A 24,599-nucleotide genomic window follows, 5' to 3' on the forward strand; every position below is an offset into this window, starting at 1 on the left:
TCGAGACAGGGTTTCTCTGTGGCTTTGGAGCCTGTCCTGGAATTTGCTCTGTAGACCAGGCTGGTCTCGAACTCACAGAAATCCGCCTGCCTCTGCCTCCTGAGTGCTGGGATTAAAGGCGTGCGCCACCATCGCTCGGCTGACAGAAGTTATTTTCAATCAGCACTCAATTATTCTAATCTACTTCGCAATGCAATAAGGAAAGAGAAACCACAAAGAAAAAGAGCTCCTGTAAAATCCTTAAAATATTTATTTAATGGGAAAGGCCCATAACTAGAATAGCAATGTGGAAGGGGGACCAGGAAGCACTGCAAGGAACATGTTACTGACATTTAAATTTTTGTATTAAGAAAGAAAACGAAAGAAGAATATTAAAAAGTGAAACAAACAAGTATTAAAAAGTGAAATAAGGGGGGTATTAAATATTAATTGGGGAACACTAACAAACAAGGCAGAGAGCCACTGTGGTCCTCTGCTCTGTGCAGGGAGCTGTAGTCAGATCTCCAAACACCCAAGAGAGCAAGTGAACCCCTCCTTCCTCAGATCATCTCCACAGATAGAAGACCACAGCCTAAGTCCAGTACCCCCAAAAGCTACTGGCTGAATGAATTCCCAAAACAGATACCATACAAAGTACTACAAGCCTAGATCAATGGGGAATACCACCTGTAACTAACACACTAAATCCAAGGCCCAATTCCAGGCTACTTTGGTAATCCAGTCCATGCAAGGTATCCCTTATGTGCTACTTTGTGAAATCATCCTGATTTTCCATATCCCAATTTTCCTCACTTTATATTTACAAAATTAAATCACGGGTAACACTTCTGTAGAGTGTTTTATGATGGAGGAAGGTCATTGGTTAAGTAATAAAGAAACTGCTTGGCCTCATAGGTTAAAACATAGGTGGGAGGAGAAAACAGAACAGAATGCTGGAAGAGGAAGAGGAAGTGAGCTCAGAGGCCATGCTCCCCTCTCCCGGGCAGAGGCCATGAAGCAAGCTGCCAGGTCAGACATGCTGAATCTTTCCCGGTAAGACTGATGCTACACAGATTATTAAAGATGGGTTGATCAGGATATGAGAATTAGCCTGTAAGGGCTAGAGTTAATGGGCCAAGCAGTATTTAAAAGAATACAGTTTGTGTGTTGCTATTTCGGGGTATAAGCTAGCCAGGCGGCTGGGGTGCTGGGGATGCAGCCCCACTGCTCCTATTACAACAGTTTTATTTGCCCAACCTTACCTATGTGAGAGGCTCAGCTGATAGGAGTCAAGGAGGGGCCACTATGGCTGATTATTCCAATGACAAGAACTGATTTCTAGAGAACCAGAGGCTGTATATACAACCACAACACGGTTGTCCTAAGAGGTCTGCCAAACTCTCCTACTTGGAGTAGGTTCTAAACTCAAGGATTTACAGGATTATGTGGGCCGTCCTCACTCAACAACCACCCATACAATCTTTTGAAGAACTATTTTTTTGGTAGGTTTACCCCCTCCCCTCTTTAGTGACAGATCAAATCCAAGGCTCCAACATACTAGCTCTATCACTAAACCACACCCTCAAGTGTTACAAAGGAATTCCTGAACATCCTTCCTCATCTTGAGGGCATGAAGCTGAACTTGAACTCCTGAACAATTACAAATGTGACCTGAAAACTTTTGAACCAAGGCTTTATTCTCTGAAGACAGTATTTCTAAACAAAATCAATTTAATTAGAATGAAGTTTCACCATGGTCTTTAGAAAATTCAACTTAGATGAAATGGTATATTTGTGGGTTCAAGGCCAGTCTGGTCTGCCAGGGCTACACAGAAAACCCTGTCTCCACAACAACAATAAAAACCCCACCAAATGCCCCTTTTTCCCCCTCTCCCTCCCCGCACACAAGGAAACACAAACACGAGGGGGAGGGTACTGGTTATCTTGGGTACATGCACACTTGCTTTTCTATAATTTCCTCAGTTACAGAAACAAACTTCCAAGTATAATGGGTTTTTTTGTTTGTTTTTTGTTTTTGTTTTATTGAGACAGGTTTCTCTGTAGCTTTTGGAGCCTGCCAAGCATAATGGTTCGTGCCTATAATCCAGGACTCAGAAGGCTGAGGCAGAAGGACTGCAGCTGAGTCAGAGGCTAGCCAGGCGTACTCTATCTCACTCTTCCTCTGGGGTGGGAGGGTAGGGGAGAAGAACTCAATCATAACTTTAGATAGTTCTTTGCATGGTCATATTCTAAATTGCATTTAAACTTGGAATATAAAAAAATCTAATGCAAGTATGAATGTAGGTAACCAACAGCAGCAATGTGGGAGGTGTATTTTTCACTAGTGGAAATCAGAAATTTTCACATCATGTTATATATGCTGCAGGTACCTCGAAGTAAACATTTATGCCCATCAATAGTTGTAAATCCCATTACTGCAGGATTACTACTACTAGGCATGGTGATGCACACAAATTCAAATCACCCTACACAACCAGTTGGAGTCCAGCCTGGGTTTCACGTAATTCTGCAAAAAGACCCAGAAACCATGGCCCATTGTGGTGTAATCTGATGTCTAAATTCTGGTTTCTTTCTTTTTTAAATGGCCTTAGAGATAAGAGTGGTTCTCATGTTTTTGAAAGTAATATTTTGGGTGTTAGACACATTAGTTTAGGATAGCAAAGAAAAAGAACACCATTTCACTGAAGTGTCAGCGCAGCACAGACTTTACTCTGAATCAAGAGGGCATGCTCAGGAAGAAGGAACAGACCTAACTACGAAGTGAACTTAATTTTTGCTCTAAGGAAGACGGTGATTGTCTTTCTCCATTGGGGATTTCCAGGGTCTCATTCTAGCTCACACTGGCCCTAGGTTCTCAGGAAGCCTCTTGTCTTAGCCTACACAGTGCTTGGATAGATGTGAACCACTAGCTCCAGATGTATTTTTATTCTTATGCATACTATGCAGTAACTGTCTACTTACAATGATAAAAATCATAATGTAATTACCAACATAAAATTGTACAGTCCAGGATAGTCTGGTTAACAACTGACAGGTCTAAAGGACACCATGTTCAGAGCTAATAAAAATTACTGAGAAACCCCATGGTTTCCAAGTTGGTTCAAAAATAAAGCAAACCCACTCTGTAATGGGCAGTCTGCTGGTTTGTTGACAAAATCTTTATAAAAACATTGTTTACTTTTCTTTATGTGTATATTTGTGTTTTGCCTAAATGTGTGCCTCTGTATCAAGTGCAGGACTATTGCCTAAGGAGGCCACAAGAGGGACTCAAACCTGGGTCCTCTGGAAGAACATCCAACGCTCTTAACCAGTAAGCCATAACTACACTTGTCCCATTAACAAATTTTAACTGGGCATTTCTTTCAACTGAGTGCACAGCCAGAAACAAAAATAAGGAGATCAATTTGAACAGCTAGTAAATTTAGTATAAGGCTACTCACAGTTAAAAGTCAGAAAAAGTATCTACCCAAAAGACTAGATTATCTGATAAATCACATTTAGAGAAAAGTTGGTTATAAGGAAAATTATTGTTATAAGAAACATAGATATGAAATTACAAACCATATACAAGTGATTACAAGTGTTTTAAAATGAATAAATGACACTGGGAATGGCAAAACAAAGCATATGTCTTTAATCCTACCACTTCAGAAACAAAGGCAGGTGAACTAAACGTAAGCTTGAGGCCAGCCGGTGCCACAGTGAGAAAGTTGGTGGTAGTGGTGATGGTAAGATTCATTTTTAATCTCTCTGACCAAACCAACACATAATTTAACATGCATGCATTAAATACAAAATTAAAATACTACTCCACGCATACTTTACTCAAGATGGGCATTACACAAACATAAAGCATTCCTCTTAAACCTACGGACTATTACAGAGACAACAGTAAGTGTTTTTAGGGCTTACAGTATAATTCAGGGAGAGAGAATGTGTTTAGCATGGCCAGGGCAGAAGAGCAGATAGATCCCTAGCACACTTCCCAAGAAGCAAATTCCTAACAATGCCTAAGACAGAGCAAACCAGTCTTCCACACACATCACTAGCAATGTTACTTTTGAGTTCAAAGAATTAACCCTCTAGCTTACCAGTCTACAAAATTTCACCCAAAAGTCAGTATAGCACATTTATAGATATCACTAAAATATATCTGCCATGCAGGCTGACGTAAATAGTCGGAAAGCTACTTACAGGATGACAAAGCTAGGCATGGTATCGCATGTCTGTAATTTCAGCACTCCTGTCATCCCTGGACTAGAAAGGTGGGGGCAGGACAACCAGAGTTGAGGGCCAGCCTTGGCTACCTAACAAGTTCAAGGCCAGTGCAATAACTCTCAGACACCATGAAAAACACACCACTGTCCACTTCTCTCAGCCAATATGAACATTAATACCAGGCCTAGCTTATCAACTTAGCAGACTGTATTCACTATAACAAAATGATGAAACACACCATTTTTGAAAATAAAAAAGCAAACTATATTATCAAATTAAGTATTTACGTGGGTGTCTGTGTGGGTTTGTGCACATACCCACAGAGGCCAGAAGAGGGCATTGGAGTCCTTGGAGTGAGAGTCACAAGAGTCGCTGAATGCCACCCAAACTTGTATCCTCAACAGCAGTATCCTCCACCTCTTAAGTGCTGACCCATCTCTCCAGCCACCTTTAACTATTTCAAAATCATAAACTGAACTCCTACATGGTTTCAAAGGGCCAAGGAACTAGGGCAGCCTTTTGTTTGAGTCTGTCCTAAGCTGTCTCAACTTGGATCAAATAAAAGAAAATCTGGATGACCACGTCTATAGTCCAGCTATCCGGGAAGTGGAAGCAGAAAGTGCTCATCATGAGCTCAGGAGTTCTATGCCAGCCTGAGCAACACAGAGAAACCCAGTCTCAAATCAAAGCAAAGCAGAGATGAGCTCTTATCAGGAAGTTCTGTATTCTCTGTCTACACAGATAACATCTACTCAAAAATTCTAAACATCTCAAAGGCATCAAAGAGCTGTCTACTTGGCAGTTAAGGAAGAGAGGAGCCCAGAGACTCCAATTTAATTCTGTTATTGTATTGGTTATGAGAACAGAAGACATATAAGCCACAGGAATGTAGTGAAACCTGATTTTAATTTGTTAGGCAATATTTTGCCAGTAGTACAAATCAAAAATCAGAAAAATGCACACACAAGAAAAGACATTTGTACACTCAAAGTAGCTAGCATAAGGGGATGACATTTGTTGGTGAACACAAACTCAAGAATTATAATAAAGAATGAACAAACAAACAAAGTCTGTGAATGTGCTTGTATATAGAGTCTACACTGTTATGTACTGGCCAACGCTGGGTTTGTCACAAGAGAGTGGAGCCAATGTTAGCAGGTTAATGAGTTCCCTATATAAGAAATAATAAGACCAGGGTTACTCACGTGATATCCCTTCGTTGATAGCAGCCCTGAAGCAGGCAGGCAATCAGATCACTGATAAACTCCGAGTCATCTCTGTGAAGAGCTGCCTCTAACTCCTGAGAGAAGAGGGAGAGAGAAATAGATCAGACATCTCCTTAAATAAAGGACAGTCACAATGCTGCCCTTCTTCCTATGTGTACTTTCAGAAGGACAGTGGGAGCTTCGCGTTCTAGTTTATTTCTTTTATTACTTTTTTACTAGCTTCCATTCCCTTGTAGAAGAAATACACAAGGAAATTTCTTATTTAAGAACGGATGCTAATTATCAAGAACTTGACAGAAAGTGCGTGTGATGCGTGCTGTGGGTCGATGTTGAGCTGGTTTTTTTTTCCCCCCAGTTGCTTCTCCAACTTATTTTATGAGACAAGGTCTCTCATCAAACCAGGAGACTGGAAGACTTAACCTGGATTTCCACCTCCCCAGCACTAGGGTTGCAGGCACACAGTCCACATTTGACTTGTTTATATGGGGTTAGAGATTTGAGCTCTGGTTCTCATGCTTGCATTGCAAAGCACTTTACAGAATGCATCACCCTTGCTCATATTTTAATGACAATGAAGATTACAGAAACACCATACAACTGATTATAAATTAATCTTTACTTGACAGTCCTATTAGATAACCCACCAACAACAGCTTTAAGAAACCTCTATGTTTTGAACAAAGTAGCACTGGAAGAATGTATGGCTCTACCTACAAGACTGATAAAAGCAGGTGGCTGGAATAAAATAATCCTTACATCATCTGGAGAGAAATGAGGTAACGACTGTTAATAATTTAATCGTAGGTGAGGTGCATTTGCTTGCCCTGAAAGTTCAAGTAGAAGCTACAGAAGACAGATGATCTTCATACAGAACTTAGAAATGAAGAGATGGGTCAATGGGCAAAAAGTGGTAGTGGGAAAACATCAGTAAACTTACTTCCCTTCTCAACCCTCCAAAACAAGAATGTTTTCTGATGAAATATGCTCTAAGTCATTAATTTTTGTACAACCTAAATTTACAGATTCCCAAGCATCTGCTTACAACTGACTAGTTTACAACTAGATCTAAAACTAAAAGGAAAAAAAATAAAATGCACCTTATCTCAAAAGCAAGACATGTGATTTCAGATCTCAACACCAATTAAATTATAGCTACGCGTTCATAGATAGTCTATTTCTACTATAGAGAAACAATCAAGTTTTTATGAAATTGTACAAATTGTTCCATTTATTTATTGAAAGTCTTAAATTTGGAAGTCTTTATTCTCAAAATGTAATGGGCTACTCGAGACTCTAAAATAACAAAAACCAAAACAAGCCACCACCACCACCACCAACAACAACAACAAAAGGCTCACAGTTTAAACCTAGTTAGAATCCAGGAATGCTTAAGCTAGAAGGTAAATTACAGGTCACACACTTTAACTCTCCTAACTGATAGCTAGGCCTAGTATAGCACATCTGCAATCTCAATACTTTAGCAGAATAGAACATTCAAGGACATTCAAGGCCAATATGGGTCATAACGGCAATATTTTCAAAATAAACAAACAAACAAACAAAAACATCTAAAGGAATGACTTTCTGAGTCAGTAAATCAGTGATGGGGGGGGAGGTTAGCCAATTACTCTTGGGCAAACAAAACTCCCTCTCCCTCATTAACATTCTTTATTTTAGAAAGGTTCAGTGGGGCTGGTGAGATAGTTAGAGGGTAAAGGCACTTGTTGTCCAAGTCTGGTGAACTGAATTCCATCTTTGAAGCCCATGTGATGGTGTCTTCTCTCCATACCTACAGTCGTAACAACAACAACAACAATAATAATAAAGATGGAGGATCTCCTGCTCAGCACCTGTGTGGGGTAGGTCAATAAAGCCCTGGAGAGTCATTAACCCACACCAATCAGAAGCAAGGACAGAAAGTTTGCAGGGAGGAGACAAAACTCTGAAGGGCTATAAAGGACCCCGCCCAGGGCAGCTCATCAAAAGCTGGTCTCCAACAAACTTCAGTGCACTACAAGAATCACACAGCAACAAGGGATTTTTCTAGTGAATGTTGAATGTCTGGCACCCTGGGTGACTTGGCTAAGCACAACTGAGGCCATGAGGCCTTGAGGCCTCTGTAGCTCTCAAGGAACACTGCTCCAGAGGAGCCTCTGCTGTGGAGTCAGCATTCACTGTCCTTTCCCCACCTGGTAGTTTGCTATGCACTAGACAACTTGTGCTACCCCTACCCAAAGTCCAAGTGAGTAAACTATGCCTCTAGATATAGTGGTATCACTTAGAGCTAGACTGTTATCGATAGTTAACAGTCATTGGCTGTGAGCTGACTCCTTTTCCCTGAGGTACAATATTGTGAACAATAGTCTATACATTCAAAAGAACAAACCTGACTGCTTGCCTCTCTGTAATAAGTTCAAGGCACTTGTCTTTTACAACAAGTCTTCCTGGATGCCTTCTATTCTGTGATCCTGCCAAAATACCATAGCTACCTTAACACATTGTAACACACACTCTATGGGACTTACTATGTCTCCTTGTCTACCACACTGTCTCAAACAAAACTGAATCAATCCCTGCTCCTCTGTGCTGGGGGTGAAACCTAAGGCCTTCAATATTATAAACAAGCACTCACCACTGAAATATATATATCAACAGCCCTACTCAATCCCCTTTAATAACATAATTTTTTATTGATTCTTTGGGAACTTCATATCATGCACCCCAATCCCAGTCCCTCCATATCCTTCCAAGAGAACCCCCCGCCCGCCACCACGAAAAATATTACATTGGATGTTGTATAAAAAGAGAGAAAGTTAGCACTCCCCTTGACAAGGATGGAAGAGGCCCTTGGGCCTAACAACACACATACGGTTAAGGCATGCCACCTACTTCGTGACATCTAACCACTGGGGTTTTTTTTTTTCTTTTTTTTTTTTTTTAAAGAAAAAAATTACAGTGGGGGGGGAGACAAACAACAAAAAAAACCCAACTCTTTTGGTCTTTTTCCAACACCTCTTCACTCACTTGGGCCTTGGTGGTAGGTAGCAAGAACCACAGACATCAATTCAGACCCTGCCTGCTGTAAGGCCAGAGACACAGACATGGCCTCAGAAGCAGCCCAGCCCAGGTGACACCAGGGTCCTGGAGGCAGGATAGCCCTCGGTCACCAACATAGTTACAGGCTGGGGCTTAGACCCCAGGCATCCGTGTGGCCTTTGGTAGCAACATGGGTCACAGACATCAACACAAGCCCTGCCTGAGGTACAGTTATGGACTCAGAAGAGGCCCTACACAGCAGCTGGGGCTACTTGGGCCCTTTTAAGACACACTTCTAGAAGGCCTTTTCCCAGAGAATTTTAGGTTAAGAGTTATTAAGGTTAGGTTCATCAGTGCACACACGGGAGGAAGAGACAGGCAAAGCCAGAGATACACACTGATACCGTCACCTCCCAGAAATTTTAAAATAGCGCCTTTATCCTTCTCGTATAGGTAATGGTGAGTCCCAGCAGTTTGTATCAATAAATGAACCAAAGACAAGACAGTGAAACATGCCTTTATCTCACTGTGTGGTGAAATGTATAGTAAGACTATTGTAGGAGAAAACAGCAACAACAAAAAGAATAGAAGCCATTTTAATCCTGCTGAACAAAAGAATCAGCTTGGTTAACCTTTTCCACATTAGACACAGAAAATAAAAAAGTTCTAGAGATGTATTTCAGTGTGAATACACTTTGTGCTACTAAAATGTGCACCCAAGCGGCTAGTAGCAAGGTACTACTGAACTGTAGTAAAAAGTAGTTTGGGGGTAGGGGATGTTGAAGAGATGACTCGGCAGTTAAGAGCACTAACTGCTCTTCCAGAGGACAGGGATTCAATTCCCCGCACTCAAATGGCAGCTTACAACTATCTGTAACTCCAGGATCCAGCACCCTCACACAGATAGACATACAGGTTGTATATATTATTAAAATAAAAATTTTTAAAAATGGGCAATGGGGAAATGATCACTTTAATTGTCCAACTTTAAAATTTGTTGCCACAATTTAAAATATTTTTTTTTCTATTGGGAGTAAACTGAGTTGTCCATTGTAAAGGTGTCTAGGGACTAAATAGATGGTTAAGAGCTGCTCTTCCAGAGAAACTGGGTTCAAACCTCAGAACCCACATGGTAGCTACAACCGTCTGTAGCTCCTGTTCCAAGGAATCCAACATCCTCATACAGACATACATGCAGACAAAACACCAATGCAATATAAAATACAAATTAATAAATTATACATATTAAAAAGGTGTCTATCTCCAAGGACTCTGTGATAAGATGGAGCAGTATGGTTCCTAATACATATTATGAATACTATACACCATCTTCCTTACAATGACAATCTGAGCAAACACTAAAGAGAGAAGACTATCATCTTCTTCAAAATTTACAAGTTTCTGAATAGAAACTGAAACTCTCTTTTAACTCACAGTCCACTATGTCCATGCTCTAATAAAGCTTCCTGCAAAGAACTACTTGGAAATCCAGGTACTTGGAAATCCAGGTTATTCAAAGCTTTATTATTCAAGGTTTCAACCTAGAGCTGTTGTAAGCTGTTTTAAGACTGAGGCAGCAAAAGAGCCTCCTAAAAAATCTCCACCCCAACTTTTTTTTTTCTTTTCTCACTTTCTCTTCTACTCTTTTACAACTCCCTTTCACTGTGTGCAATGAACTGTGAGCACCGAAATCTGACCTCTGCCAAGATGCTCAGAGCCAGAAGAGGAAGGGAAGGGAAAGAGCAGAAAAAGCAGCAGACCGGCAGAGAGAGGGGAACCTTGTTCCCAGCCGCGCCAAAGCTTCAGGGAGTAGGTGAAGAGAGTAACAAGATTTGCGGCTCTTGCAGCTGGCGTAACAGCTCATTAGTGAAAAGTCTGACCAATGCCCTCTCCACACTTTCCCTGCTCTGGAGAACAAACCTTTCCACCAAGCAGTGGTTACTGGGGAAGAGCTCAGGCAGAGAATGGGACAGCCCACACTCCTGAGCAATGGAAGTGAACACAAAGAGGAACTTGGCACATATCACAGAAAAGTATTCTTGTTTATTTTTAACGTCCTAACTGCTTAACAAACACATTTGTGACTATAGATACTCTAATGACAGGATATTACTAGTTCATTAGCATAACCTGTCATACTCTTAACTTTCTTTCTTTTAAACAACACTGATATTTTCTCTTGTATGCTATGTTCCTGTTCTTTGTACAAATTTTCTTTAATCTTACTAAAAGAGGTAGCAGAGAAAAAATTTCTATTCCCAACTATGGATAAAGATCACAGATTTGCATAATTGGCAATCAATCACATTAATGCTTTGCGTAAACAAAAACACTTAAGGAATATATTGTTTGTTGCATTTGTTTAATACCTAAGATCCTTCTAATGTGCATAGGACTAAGAACAGTGTAGAATCTGAGTCAGATTTGCTTCTGTATGGGAACAGATCCACTTCTGCACAAAAGGGATGCACAGCAGGCAGCTTGAAGAGCTCTCCCAGCTGCTGTCCAAGAGAGAATGCCTGGAGTGTAAGCTCAGAATACTGGGAGAAAATAAAGCACACTGATCTCCAGAAGGCACCTCTGACTTTGACAGCTGATGCTTTCTCACTTGGTATAAATTAATTTAATCCCAAAGGCATGTGCCAAGCCAATTTAGACTGTAAAGTATAAATCAGATAGAGTGCCTATAATGCTCGGGTACTGAAACCAGCTACAAACACTTTTAGTTGGCCAAGCAGTTTATCCTGTGTGCTTCCAAAAGCTATAGGTCTGTTTGGCTGTAATAATTTTTTCTCAACTATTTTAGAATGGATCTAAAATAGCTCCTCCACTCCAGGCTGATGCAACTCTAATACTATTTTCACTGGAAAATATCAATTATATCAAAAAACAAACCTAGTATGTGACTTTCTGTAAATGTGTGATACAGTTGCAAAGGGAGGAGAAGGGAGAAGGAGAGCAGGGAGGAGCAGATTCCTGAAACTGCACACAACTTCCTGAGGCCAGAAAGCTTCCTCTGGCCAAGTTCTAAGAGATCAGTGCATGGACCAGACAAGCATAGCCATGCAGAAAAGAAATCTGGAAAAACGTGTTCCTAGGCTAGCCATACCCAGCTTCTGCTACCAGACACTAGGATGGGTTGTCTAGATTCCACGACGGAGGTCAAGGGCATGTGCAGCAGCAGCTGGGTTCCACCAACCACAGGCAGGATGCACGAAACCAGCAGATAAAAATGGCAAAACCTGTCAACAGTTTTACTGTCAGTTTTGTTTTTACTGTTGGTCTTTGCTGCTGGAAAGGTATTCTTAATTAGATATTTGCATAAAATTTAAAGTTAAAGCAGAAGACTATGAGAGAACTACTTCTGAAAGTTACTTCAAATGACAGCTCCAGGCTTTAGAAACAGATGTGTTCTCTGTCCTCAACCAGGTCATGACTTGGAAACAATCCGGTAAGGAACCAAAGACTTGAATTTGGATAGCAGGGGGAGATGTGGATGGGTGGATGGATGGGTAGATGCTGAAAGAATGAGAGTGGAAGTGGGAACCATGAGATGAAAGGGAGACAACATCTCAGAAGCAAAGTCAACAGCATTTTACAATTAAGTTTAACAGTTAAAAAACTAAATTTTCTAAATAAATTGTAATCTTGATCAACAAATACTTAAGGGCTAGAAGTGGTTCCATGGGTAAGAGTGCTTGCTACGCACTCTTTGATCCCTGCACTCATGTAAATGTGTCCCATTTGGCCACACAACTTGTAACCCAATGGGTTTTGGGGTGTGGGGTACATAAAGATTTTTGATGTTTGTTGGCTTCCAGAGTGTCTGGCTTAGAGAAAAAGATGAAGAGTGATAAAGGCATGCATGTGAAGGCCAGATATCCCCTTCTGGTCTCCAGGCACGAACACCTGCGCATGCCACACACACACACACACACACACACACACACACACACACACACAAATAAATAAATCTAAAAAGACAAAGAAGGAGAACTCCCTACTACCTACCACCTATGTAGCAAGGAATCCTGAAGGAGACAGGCAGTAAGTATCTTCAATTCTGAGGAAAAGATGAACACAGGCTCTTGGAAACTCTCACAAGTCAGCAAGTGAACCTCAACAAGGCACTCAGTGAAAACTATATACAACATCTGAGAATGAGGTTTTTTTTAATTAGCCTGTGCTTAAATACTTGATACTGACTAGTGCCTCCATGAAGCAAGTGGTAACAAATGATCCCCAAGCTAAATAAATGAAATAAACTAGCCATTAGGAAGCAGTCTTTCTAAAAGACTGATGAATGATTTAAGTCTCAGCCAAAGACTGAACTCCAAAGAGAAGAAATAAGCTGAAAAGAAAGCAGGTATGACTACACCCATGAGGAGGTAGTGAGTGGAGAACCTTAAGAAGTTGAGGACTACTGGAAAGAAAGTAACGAGATCATTACAACCATACTCATAAAAGGAAATATTGAAACCTAACCCCCTTCTTGATTCTCTTTACTTCCCAGCTGCCATGTGGTGCAGTTCCCAAATAGGTGTTCTTATGTGATTTATCATGACACCATAAGCTCAAATAAACAGGGTCAAATAACAATAGTTTTTAAACCATTGGTCAAAATAAGCTTTCTCCTTTTAAGTTAGGTTATCTTAGAATCTTGTTACAGAGATAGAACATTAAACTTAATTAACCCCTATAGTATGAGTTCTCTTTGAAAAAGATCATCAGAATCCAAAGGGGATAGACTTCATGCTATCATTAGCGCAAAACCTCAAGATAAAGAACTTGCTAGTGTTCATCCAACTTTGCCCTTGGGGAGAAACACTGATGATACTTTGTTGTGGGGGACAAATATTTCATCCGCTCAAGGAAAAATTATTCCCTCCAGACTCGGTTAGCTGGTGGATCTTGGTGTTAAGAACCTGGTGTGTGCTGTATGGCAGCTGTGGACATTAAGTTCATGAAAGGTGACCTATAAAATTTTATTCTGACACTGAGGCCTATGGACACTGCTACAACTTTCAACCTACAAAGCTGAGGGCTAGATTTTGTTATCTGAAATCAAGCATAACAGGAGAAAACACTAGAATGAGAATTTGGAAGCAACGGGGAGGGGAGGGAGGGGTACAAACAGGTGTGATTTTTGTAGGGAACCAGATAAAGGAGTTTCCCCAAGTCAGTATGAACACTTAATGAGCGTTCAATGAAGGTATTAAAGTTTATCCCAATTTTTTTTTTTTTGGCTTCTCTCAGCCACACTCAATAAAGAAAAAAATGCCTTGAATCACACATTAAATGTATAAACACTAACAAAAGCTTGCAAACAAAGGCTCTAATTTTCATACCCAACACAACATCCAAGCAAAAAAGGCCTCCTCATAATCTTAATTATGCAATCCGGCAACCCCAGAACCCACAGAAGGAGAGAACCAACTCTCAAAAGTTGTTCTTTGACTTCCAAATGTGTACATGGGATTTGTTTGTCCAGAGCCCCCCCCCCAGCACAGCAATAAATATACAAACAAACAATGAAGTACCAAAACTGTAAGCCAAAATAGTTCTAACAATGGTAACTATGTGTCAGTTCATCCTGGTGGTTTTTCAAAATTGCTGAGCAGACAGACCTCAAGTGATATTTACTAAAAGAATAAAAATAACAAAAACTTCATTAGCTTTTAAAATTACATACATATCTCTCTCTACCTATCAATCATATGTGCCATGGTGTAAATGTCATGGCACAAGCATGGATATGAGGCAACAACTTCTTTACCCGCTTGAGCCATTATATCCGCCTTTATTTATTTATGAGACAGGGTCTCACTACTTAGCCCCGGCTAGCCTAGAACTCACTATGTAGAGCAGGATGGCTTTGAACTCTTAACTAGCTCCTGTCTCCTGAGTGCTGGGATCACATCTGGAGTGGTACTTACTAAAGAAAAAATAAATTACATTCTAAGAGAAAATAAATTACATTCAGAGCATATCACAACCATCAACAGTAATGACCTGACTTCCTAGTAAGAAAATTCTTCTTCAGCCACAAATAGCTCAACCACCACATAAGGCTCCAGAACTATAATGGAAGGGGGTATGTACAGATCGTAAGAGCCTGACAGGCAGTGGTGGTACACACCCTTAACCCCACCACACAAGAGGCAAAGGGAGGTGATCTCTGTGAGTTCGAGGCAGAGCAAGTTCCAGGATGGTCAAAGATGCACAGAGAAACTATGTCTCGAAAACAAACAACAAAAAACATTGCTAAGAGCCTCTCACAAAGACTGTAAGAGACAAAAAAGGGGGTTGGAGGAGGCAACACGTGGCAGTGAGGGACCAAAGCCAAACAAATGTCTTTGGAACATGGCAAAACTACTACAATTCATGAATGTGTGGTCACCTCCTCATGATCCCCGCCCAATATAGGAGAAAGCAGTTTTCCTTAAGTAACTGACCACACTCCAGGGGGTAGCACACAACTGGGGCTATAAGCAGCACAAATTAGATTTGGGTGGGCTATGAATGCAAACTTTAAAAAGGGAAGTGAGAAGTGAATTTGGAAGGATTAGGAGTAGGAGGGGTGGTAGCGAGTATGATCTAAATACATTGTGATATCAAGTGGGGGAGGGAACATGGTGGTACACATCTTTAACACCAGCACTTGAGAGGCCAGCCTGATCTACAGAGTGAGTTCCATTTCAAAAGACCAAGAAAGAAAGAGTAACTTTAGTGTCAGCACAGGAGGCTGCAAGAAAATCTCTCTCAACTCAAGCTTCTCCTTGTTGCTTTTGCCTATAGCAAGTCCACTTTCTAATAGGCCTGATGCTGTCTTGAGGCATTCATAGAATTTGCTTGGAGTGGCACTTCCCTGGTAAGGAGTTCAACACACTCAGTGCAACTGTCTCCCCCTGTAGACTCTTGAGTAAGAAGTAATCCACTCAGCATGCATGGAAACCTGAGCACAAAATTCTTAAGCAAGTTTATGTCTCCATAAACACTAGGATATTTCGGAAAGCACAGGAGAATGTCAGTGCACTCATCTTTCAGAGTGTTGAAGGTGGAGAATATTTCACTTCGTTCACTGCCTTGAGCACAATGAGTAAAAACTTTTTAGGTCATCACACCGAAAATTGTCTACTGTAAACAGTCCATGGCTAGCTTCTTAAGAGGGTCAAAAATGTGGGGCTGCAAAGATGGTTTGGTGGTTAAGAGTACTTGCAGAAGGCCTGGGTTAGGGTCCCAGCACCCACAGAGCACCTAATAACCATCTGGAACTCCAGTTCCAGAGGACCTAACAACATTTCAGAAAAGGCACCAGGCACATACATGATACATACATATGTATACATTCAAGTATATGCGTTATCCATACACATAAAGTTTTTTTTTTTTTTAAAGAGGACCAAGAAACTCAGGATTGTTCTTCGGGGATATACAACAGTAATAGCCCATTTTTGCATTTATTTATTATTTATTCATGTGGAGGTCAGAGGACAACTTTTGGGGGTTGGTTTTCTCTTTCTACCATTTAAATGCTGAGAGTGGAAGTCAGATTTTTATTTCTGCAGACAAAAGCCACCTGACAGCAGGACTAGTAATTTCTTGATACCTACCCAGCCTCCCTTTCTGAGACTTGTGAGCAACTGTAGTGCATCACTGGTACTTGCTATTGCCCAGCACACCAAAGTTTCCAATGGCCACTTTGCTGTCACAATATTGGGCATAATGGTGCGGAAGGTTCTGAGTATGACAAGTAGCCAATGGCCCTAGGCACAACAGTGAGACCAAGAGGCTAAAGCCTCAGCCCCACATCTACTCAGCCGAGCATCTACTCAGAAGGGGCCGTAAACAAGGAGGAAATCAGTTTGGAGCAGAGGCACCAAGAAGCATTCCTGCTTGTGTTTTGTCAATCACACATTCTGGTTTAATGCTTGTGATGGGAATTATTTCTCTAATATTAGTCAGCTTACTTGCTACAGGGACCTTTAGAAAAATTATGCTATCTTTTTCCTATTTCCTCCTGTCTCCTTCTATAATTATGTGCTTGCCATATAAGCATGGAAGACCCAAGTTAAGATTCCAAGAACTCGGGAAGCAGAGGCAGGCGGATCTCTGTGAAGTCAAGGCGAGCCTGATCTACAGAGCGAGTTCCAGGACAGGCTCCAAAGAAACACAGAGAAACCCTATCTCGAAAAACAAACAAAATGTTTGCCAAGACGAGGACGATCTACTTTCCAGCACCTGGGTATAAAGACATGCACGGTGGCTCCAATGCCAGTGCTATAGAAGGAGACAGGAGGAACCTGGCTGGGGCTTACCACCCAGCCTGTCTAGCTTAATCAAGTCAGCCCCAAGTCCCAGTGTGAGATCCTGTTTCAAAAAATAAGGTACTTAAGCAGGGTAAGATAAGAACCTATAGCCGGGCGATGGTAGCGCAAGCCTTTAATCCCAGCACTAGGGAGGCAGAGGCAGGCGGATCTCTGTGAGTTCGAGACCAGCCTGGTCTACAGAGCTAGTTCCAGGACAGGCTCCAAAGCCACAGAGAAACCCTGTCTCGGAAAACCAAAAAAAAAAAAAAACCTATACAGAGGTCACGGAGAAACACTGCTCACTGCCTTGCTTTCCATAACTTACTCGGTTTTCTTTTCTATACGCTGTACCACTAGACCAAAGGTGTCACCACCCACACTAGGCTGGGCTCCCCCACACCAAACAGCAATGAAGAAAATGTCCTCAGTGAAATGCTCACAGGCGTTCATCTGATGAAGGCAATTCCACTTCCCAGATAAGTCTAAGTTTGTGTCAAGTTGACAAAAACTAACCAACAAGGGTGGGATCGTAATAGCTCTGTAGTACAACACCTGTCTAACATGATTTAATTACCGTTGTTTTCGGTAATTTTCATCCATTATTCCTCAGAACATTAAGTGCCAAATTAGTATAGCTTCTGGATTGCACTCTGTCAAAATGCTTGATTTTAAAAATTGCTGTTTAATGGTCTACAAGAGCTAGTTCGAATACAGCTAGGACCATTACACAGAGAAACCATGGGGGGGGGGGGGGGGGGGGGAGTTGCTGTTTGAAGCAGGACATGGTGGCGCACGCCTTTAATCCCAGTACTTGGGAGGCAGAAGCAGGCAGATCTCTCTGAGTTCGAGGCCAGCCTGGTCTACAGAGTGAGATCCAGGATAAAACAAAGTTTGGTTGATTTTGGCAGGAAAATTGAAATGCTGGGCAAACCATGAGTACGGTAAAAGATATTCACCATCCTGCAGAGCCAGCCAAAAGTTAATTGCATTAAGTAAAAATAAGCTAGCCGAACAATTTCATTAGTATACAAATTTGATTTTGTGCTTAATAAAAGGTAAAATATTAAGAACAAAGCACTGCTTTATAATATATTTTTATGTTTATAATCAGTAAATGTTTGGTTTCTATACCTATTTTGTGTATTTATCTATCCAGGTCATATAAAGCAGTCCTAAGTGGAAAAAGTTTAAGAAGCCACGAACTAGATAACCATAAGGGGAAAGGGCAAACTTAAGTAACTAAAGGATGACACAATTACAGAACTTTACTACCGCAGGACATTATGCCATTGCAATGACCACCAAGGTTTTGTGCCAGGAAATCTTGAGAGGCTTGCTTAAGGTACTTGTACAGAAAAGGGAAATAAATACTGTTCTGGAAAGAAGTCACAACCCCTTCCGGAAATTCTCCACCTCGTCCCACTCATAAACAATCCCCCATTAAAGTTTGTTGCAAGTCAAGCAGCAAGCTCTCTAGTGAAGCCTACTCCCCACCTGTTATTTGAGAGCTACCTCTGCTATGATGAACTCCCCCAAAATCCTCACTTTCCTATGCTTTCTTTGATGGAGACAAGAATGGAGACATTTTCTCTACCTTTGAGAACTTCCATAGACTTTTGCAAATAACATTTCCATAATAAAAATGTTACATGCAGGGCATAGTGGTACACATCTTTAATGTCAGCATTCAGAAGGCAAAGGCCGGTGGAGCTCTTTGAGTTCAAGACCAACCTGGTCCAAGACAGTCAGAGCCTGTTACACAGAGAAACCCTGTCTGGAAAAACCAAACACTGTTTGTGAACAACAAAAAAGCATTCAAACACCAAGATACGTGTTGGTTTTATGAGAAAACACTGTGAAGTGTGCTACTATGAGAATTCTGTTTTAGCTCCTGATCTGCAGTAATTAGAATGCTGGCTTTATTAAATGTTATAGTCTCAGATTACATCATTAATTCATTTTTTAACTTACTGCCAGAAAGAAGCTTAAAAGAGGGACTCTCAGGATGACCTTGAACTTATTAACTATTAAGATGACCATGAACTCCGGTACTGAGATCAGTTATACACTTACCACAAACGGACGCCCTTTTTTATTTTAAAAATTTTGTTCATTTTTAGTGGTTTTTTTTTTTGGGTTGGTTTGTTTGTTTTTTAAGACAGGGCTTCTTTTTTTTAATATTAATTTGTTTGTCTGTATTTATTTATTTATTTATTTATTATGCATACAATATTCTGTCTGTGTGTCTGCCTGCAGGCCAGGAGTGGGCACCAGACCCCATTACAGATGGTTGCAAGCCACCATGTGGTTGCTGGGGATTGAACTCAGGACCTTTGGAAGAGCAGGCAATGCTCTTAACCTCTGAGCCATCTCTCTAGCCCCCAAGACAGGGTTTCTCTGTGTAGCTCTGTCTGTCTAGGAACTTGCTCTAGACCAGGCTGGCCTCAAACTCAGAGATCAGCCTGCCTCTGCCTCCCAAGTGCTGGGATTAAAGTGCACCACCACCCACTGGCTGGGGAGTTGACATTTTTGACCAAAAGCATCTGATGATGTTGGTACCAGGCCTTGAGACCACCTATTTTTTTTTGATGGCTTATTTTGATTTCCTTCTTTTTCAGAAGCACATTCTAAAAGCCTGAAAATGTTTCTGATAAATTATTTTTTCAATAAGTAGTCTATGGACCAAATCACCCATCTCCTATTTAAAATGCAACTCCCAAGCCTCCTGCTGGATCAGAATACTGCAGATGAAAGCTAGCAATCTTTTTTCCCCAAAGATTTTCTTTTTAATTATGGATCTGTATGTGCATGTGAGTGCAGGTGCCCTCAAGGGCCAGTGGCAACAGATTCCCTGGAGCTGCAGTCACGAGTATAGATGGTGGGGAGAGAACTCGGGTCTTCTCCAAGAGCAGCAATCGTTCTTACTTGCTGACCCATTTCCCCAGCCCTACGAATAAGTTGCCCTCATCAGTGTCACAGTAAGTTCAGCAGAAACAAATTCTGAAATCGTACATAAAAGTTTCGTGATTTGGAGGATTGCGGGGTGGTGTTATTCTCAGTCCTGTCAGAATCTTCTGAATAGAAAATAAAACAAACCTTACTTTTAGTCTTACAATTAGTCTCTTGAATTTAATGTGATGAGTTTGCTTATGAAGTAGCATTTGCTGAAATAAGCTCTATAGACCTTGTCACACCTCCTTCCTTACTTAAAACATTGTTTTTCTTCTTTTCATGGTTTTTGTAGGGGAATTGTATGGTTTTGTGGGGATTTGTGCATACATGCAGTTTCTGGAGGAGATTGGAAGACTGTGTATGGTGGTGTTTTTTTTGCATGTATGTGTGGTGTTTTGTGGGCAGTGGGGTGGGCACAAATGTGGAAAAAGGTTTAAATTGGTATCAGGAATCTTCCTGAGGCCCTCTCTTTTATTCTTCGATGCTGCCTCTGCCTTCTGTGGATGGAATTGCAGCAGACACCAATCACTGAGGTAACTCCCCCAGGCCTTTTGTTTTGTTTTTGTTAAAGCGTTCCAGTCTTGCCTGAAATGTGCAGTGGGTGATCCTCTGCTGGAATTGCAGGCATGGACCACAACACCAAGCTATTTTTTTTCTTGGTATGACCTTCTCAGGGAATTTTATTAGCCACAAAATTCTTACAGCAAGTTCGTCATGTCAATCACATCTCTGGAGTTGTTTCACAAAGAATTTCAACCAAATAATTATATCTTAGTCTTGTTTCACATAAAAGTCTTCAATCTACAAATACATCATCTATAAAGCCAGAAAAATCCAAAGATCTAGGAGGGAGACCTCCAGTTAACTTATCCTCTCATAATAGCCCTCAAAAAAAGGGGGGGGGGAGGAGAAGGAGGAGGAGGGGGAGGGGGAGACAACTACATTTGTGCCTTCTAAAGGAAGGAAACCATTAGCAACTGGTGAGTATTCTGGAGCTTTTTAAAAGAAGCTTTCAAAAGAATAAATGATGAATAAATGATGCATTGTTCTATGTAAATAATGGTGACTGGTCTCTAATTGGCATACTGCAAAACAACATTACTGACTAAACTAAAATAAGATTAAGTGGTTCTATTTATAAGATTATCACCAGAATACACTAAGGTACTAGAGTCTTCCAGCATTATTCCTCATTCATTTTCTTGACTGTAGCAAAGGGCAAAGATCTAAACACCCTTCCCATGTGCTTCAGATGATGAACAGGCAATACTTGCTACCTTGACCAGCATCCTTTTAACATACTAGCAAGTCCTGAAATCCTCTAAGTTATAGATTAGAAACACAATCATCAGCTGGGAGGTGGTGATGGTGGTGCATGCCTTTAATCCTAGCACTCGAAAGCAGAGACAGGTGGATCTCTGTGAGCTGAAAGCCAGCCTGGTCTACAGAACTAGTTCCAGACAGTCAGTGCTACATAGTGAGACCAAGTCAAGTCAGGAAGGAGGAAGAAAAAACAAAACCATAATTGAGGCACAGAGTTCTAAGTTCTTTGGCCATTTAGTCTATAGTCTAGCAGACAAAGTGTATCTGTAATGTTTATGGGACTGTCTTGTTGAGAAGTATTTGGAAGGGTAGTAAGTTACTTATCTTCTTGATAAGTCTGTCTTTAGTCTACTAAAACCAAAATTGTCTGCTTTTTCTTGCTTTCTCTTTGATATCCATATTTCAACTCTCATTTCTTATAAGGAAAGCTCCATTTTACAGGTAACAGCCAGATCTGCAGAAAAGTCTGTCAGCAGATCAAGACCAGACAATAGCTTGATATGTCATAGAAAGTATAAGGATAGACCTTACATAAAACCTCATCAGTTAAATTTTGTGTGAGCTAAAGAGACCTACCTTCTGAGACACCTTTGTTCTTTTCTTTAAAGATTTTGTGCCATTAAACAAGGATGTTGGGGGGTTAGAGAGATGGCTCAGTGGTTAAGAGCATTACCTGCTCTTCCAAAGGTCCTGAGTTCAATTCCCAGCAATTACATGGTGGCTCACAACCATCTGTAATGAGGTCTGTTGCCCTCTTCTGGCCTGCAGGCATACATGTACACAGGATATTATATACAAGATAGATAGATAGATAGATAGATAGATAGATAGATAGATAGATAGATAGATAAAACAAAAAACAAGGATGATGGTCATAGCAATATATACCTTTAATCTAGCACTTGGGATGCAGAAGCAGATAGATCTCTGAGTGGTCAAGGCCAGCCTGGTCTACAGAATGAGTTCCAGGACAGATATGCAGAGAAATCAACCCGTCTTTTTTTAAGAAAGAAAGAAAGAAAGAAAGAAAGAAAGAAAGAAAGAAAGAAAGAAAGAAAGAAAGAAAGAAAGAAAGAAAGAAAGAAAAGGTGCTATTTTTCAACAAGTGTATTTAGGAAATCCTTCAACATTGGGTTTTCNAAGAAAGAAAGAAAGAAAGAAAGAAAGAAAGAAAGAAAGAAAGAAAGAAAGAAAGAAAGAAAGAAAGAAAGAAAGAAAGAAAAGGTGCTATTTTTCAACAAGTGTATTTAGGAAATCCTTCAACATTGGGTTTTCATGACTATCTTAACTTTTCTCAGGACAAGCTTCTCATGATCTGGCACCACAAGACCACCATCTTCACAGATACCCAGGAGTCAAGTACCGAGTTTGAGCTGAAGTGCAGCACTGAGAGAGCATCCTCACAAGGCCGTCCGATGAGCAGCAGCTGTACAAGGATGACCAGCTCCTTGATGACAGAAAAACTCTATCTAGGGTAGTATGGTTTTACTAGCCAGACAGCAGGGCCACAGGCCCCAGCCACAGTGAGCCTGGCCTTCCGAGCAGCTGATGCCTTTGGAGCACTGAGCATAGAGCCCTTCTCCAGCCCTCCTAAGTGTCCAGATGTGATGAAGCCACAGGATTCTGGAGGCAGTGCCAATGAACAAGCTGTGCCGTGAGGGCCCCAACTCCTCCCCCCAGAGGCCAATTCCCTCAATAAAGAGGATTGGCTGTCCATCTGGCTGCTGACTTTCTCTCTTCCCTCTTCTTACATTATAGGCTCTACTTGCTCACTCAAGCTTACAAAGCTATCCTGCGTTGCAGTCTCCGTGACTCAGGTCCTACAGGTCAAACAGAACACTAAGACTGAAAACCCAGTCCCAGGCCAGCCTGTTGAGCAAGGGGCAGACTATTTGTCCTACTTCAACTTCTGAATCTACAAATAAAGTCTGTAGACCCAATAAATGAATAACAAAAACCCTACTAGCCAGGCATTCTGGCTTGGGCCTATAACTCCAGCACTGAGGGGGCTAGATCAAAATTGGCAGCTAACTACTAAACTTTTAAAATTAACAAGATCCTGCTTGTTTCCTCAGCCTAATATCAAAGAACTTAAGAGATAACGATATTTGAATAGTACTGCTAATAAGGAAACTATTTTCCTTGGGAAATATAATTTTGTTAAGTTTTACTGTGAACAATAACTAAGAACTAATGTATTTAGCTAAAACAATAAATCTTGAGCCGTGTGGTGGGGGTGCACGTCTTTAATTCCAGTACTTGGAAGGCAAAGACAGGTGTAGTCTGAGGCCAGACTGGTCTACAGGGCTGAGTTCCAGACATTCAGGACTGTTACAGAGAAACCCTGTCTGGAGAAACCAAAAAAAGTAAAAAAAGAAAAGGAAAAAAAAAATGTCTTATGGGCAAACATTGAGGGCCCATTTTCATACTAAATGTTAGTAATTTGCTGAAGATATTGCTCAGAGAATAAGTTAGCCTCACAACTGCAAAACCCTAGGTTCAATACTCAGTACCATGACAGATAGACAGATGGACTGAAACCCCCGGGACCCACATGGTGGAAAGAATCAGTTCCGCCAAGCTGTCCTCTAACTTCCATATGCACATTGTGACAATGAGAGTTCCCCTTCACACAACACACAAAGTAATTAAAATATGATTTTTAAATGTGTTGCATTTAATTAATTGTTTTAGACGGGGTCTCATTATGTAGCCTTGGAACCTTGTATGTAGACCAGATTGGCTTTGAGTTTGACTTCTGCCAGAGTGCTGGATTAAAAGCATATACCTTACACAGTGGGAGAAAAAAAAATTAAGGATGACTAGAGTGATGGTTCTGTGGCTAAAATCACATGTCACATCATGCCATTCTTGTAGTGGACTCTGTCTGGTTCCCAGCACCCATATAGGGCTGTTCACAAGCACCAGAGGATCCAAGACCCTCTTCTGGCCCCTGTGGGCAACTACACTCACATGCACAGACAGACATACACACAGACACACACTCACATGCTTAAAATAATAAATCTTTTTGTATTGGGGTGGGGGGTTCTAGACAGGGTTTCTCAGTGTATCTCTGGCTGTCCTGGAACTCACTCTGTAGCCCAGGCTGGCCTCTAACTCAAAGATCCACCTGCCTCTGCCTTCCTGAGTGCTGGGATTAAAGGCATGAGCTACCACTGCCTAGCCAATAAAATAAATCTTAATTTTTTTTTAAATTGGTTAAATTAAAAGATAGTTTGAATATAGGAATCAAATCATAAGAACTCCCCTGAAGGCCAGAAGAGGTCTATTAACTGGAATTACAGATGGTTGTGAGCCACCATGTGGGTGCTGGGAATTTAACAGCCTGTACTTTTATTAACCACTGAGCAATCTCTCTAGTCCCTATTTAAATATTTTCAAGCTAAAACATCTGATGAAAACAGAAGTCGCTGTCCTTACTTAACTTTATGATTCTCCATACCGAGTATTCCGACTCAGATGTACTTTTGATGAAACAGATTCATTTCAGAATCAGAACTATAAAACAGTC

General features: G+C 41.0%; 1 protein-coding gene, 1 non-coding gene and 1 pseudogene across 7 annotated transcripts in view; 2 read left to right on the plus strand and 1 right to left on the minus strand.

Moving 5' to 3' along the window:
* Window positions 1-24,599, minus strand: part of Cecr2 (CECR2 histone acetyl-lysine reader) — a 106,571-nt gene that overhangs the window by 45,256 nt on the left and 36,716 nt on the right. For all 6 annotated transcript variants that reach the window (XM_050164002.1, XM_050164003.1, XM_050164001.1 and 3 more), the window contains exon 2: window positions 5,424-5,518. In XM_050164002.1, coding sequence (XP_050019959.1) covers window positions 5,424-5,518 — 95 coding nt within the window. The remainder of the gene's footprint in view (window positions 1-5,423; window positions 5,519-24,599) is intronic.
* Window positions 8,235-8,359, plus strand: LOC126514931 (U6atac minor spliceosomal RNA). The gene has a single exon (XR_007595709.1). It is a non-coding gene; the product is annotated as a U6atac minor spliceosomal RNA (small nuclear RNA).
* Window positions 18,036-22,722, plus strand: LOC126514806 (elongin-B-like; annotated as a pseudogene).

Source organism: Alexandromys fortis, unplaced genomic scaffold (genome assembly GCF_014885135.2).
Source record: "Alexandromys fortis isolate MF-2015 unplaced genomic scaffold, M_Fortis_MF-2015_v1.1 scaffold_150, whole genome shotgun sequence".
NCBI classification, from domain to species: Eukaryota; Metazoa; Chordata; class Mammalia; order Rodentia; family Cricetidae; genus Alexandromys; species Alexandromys fortis.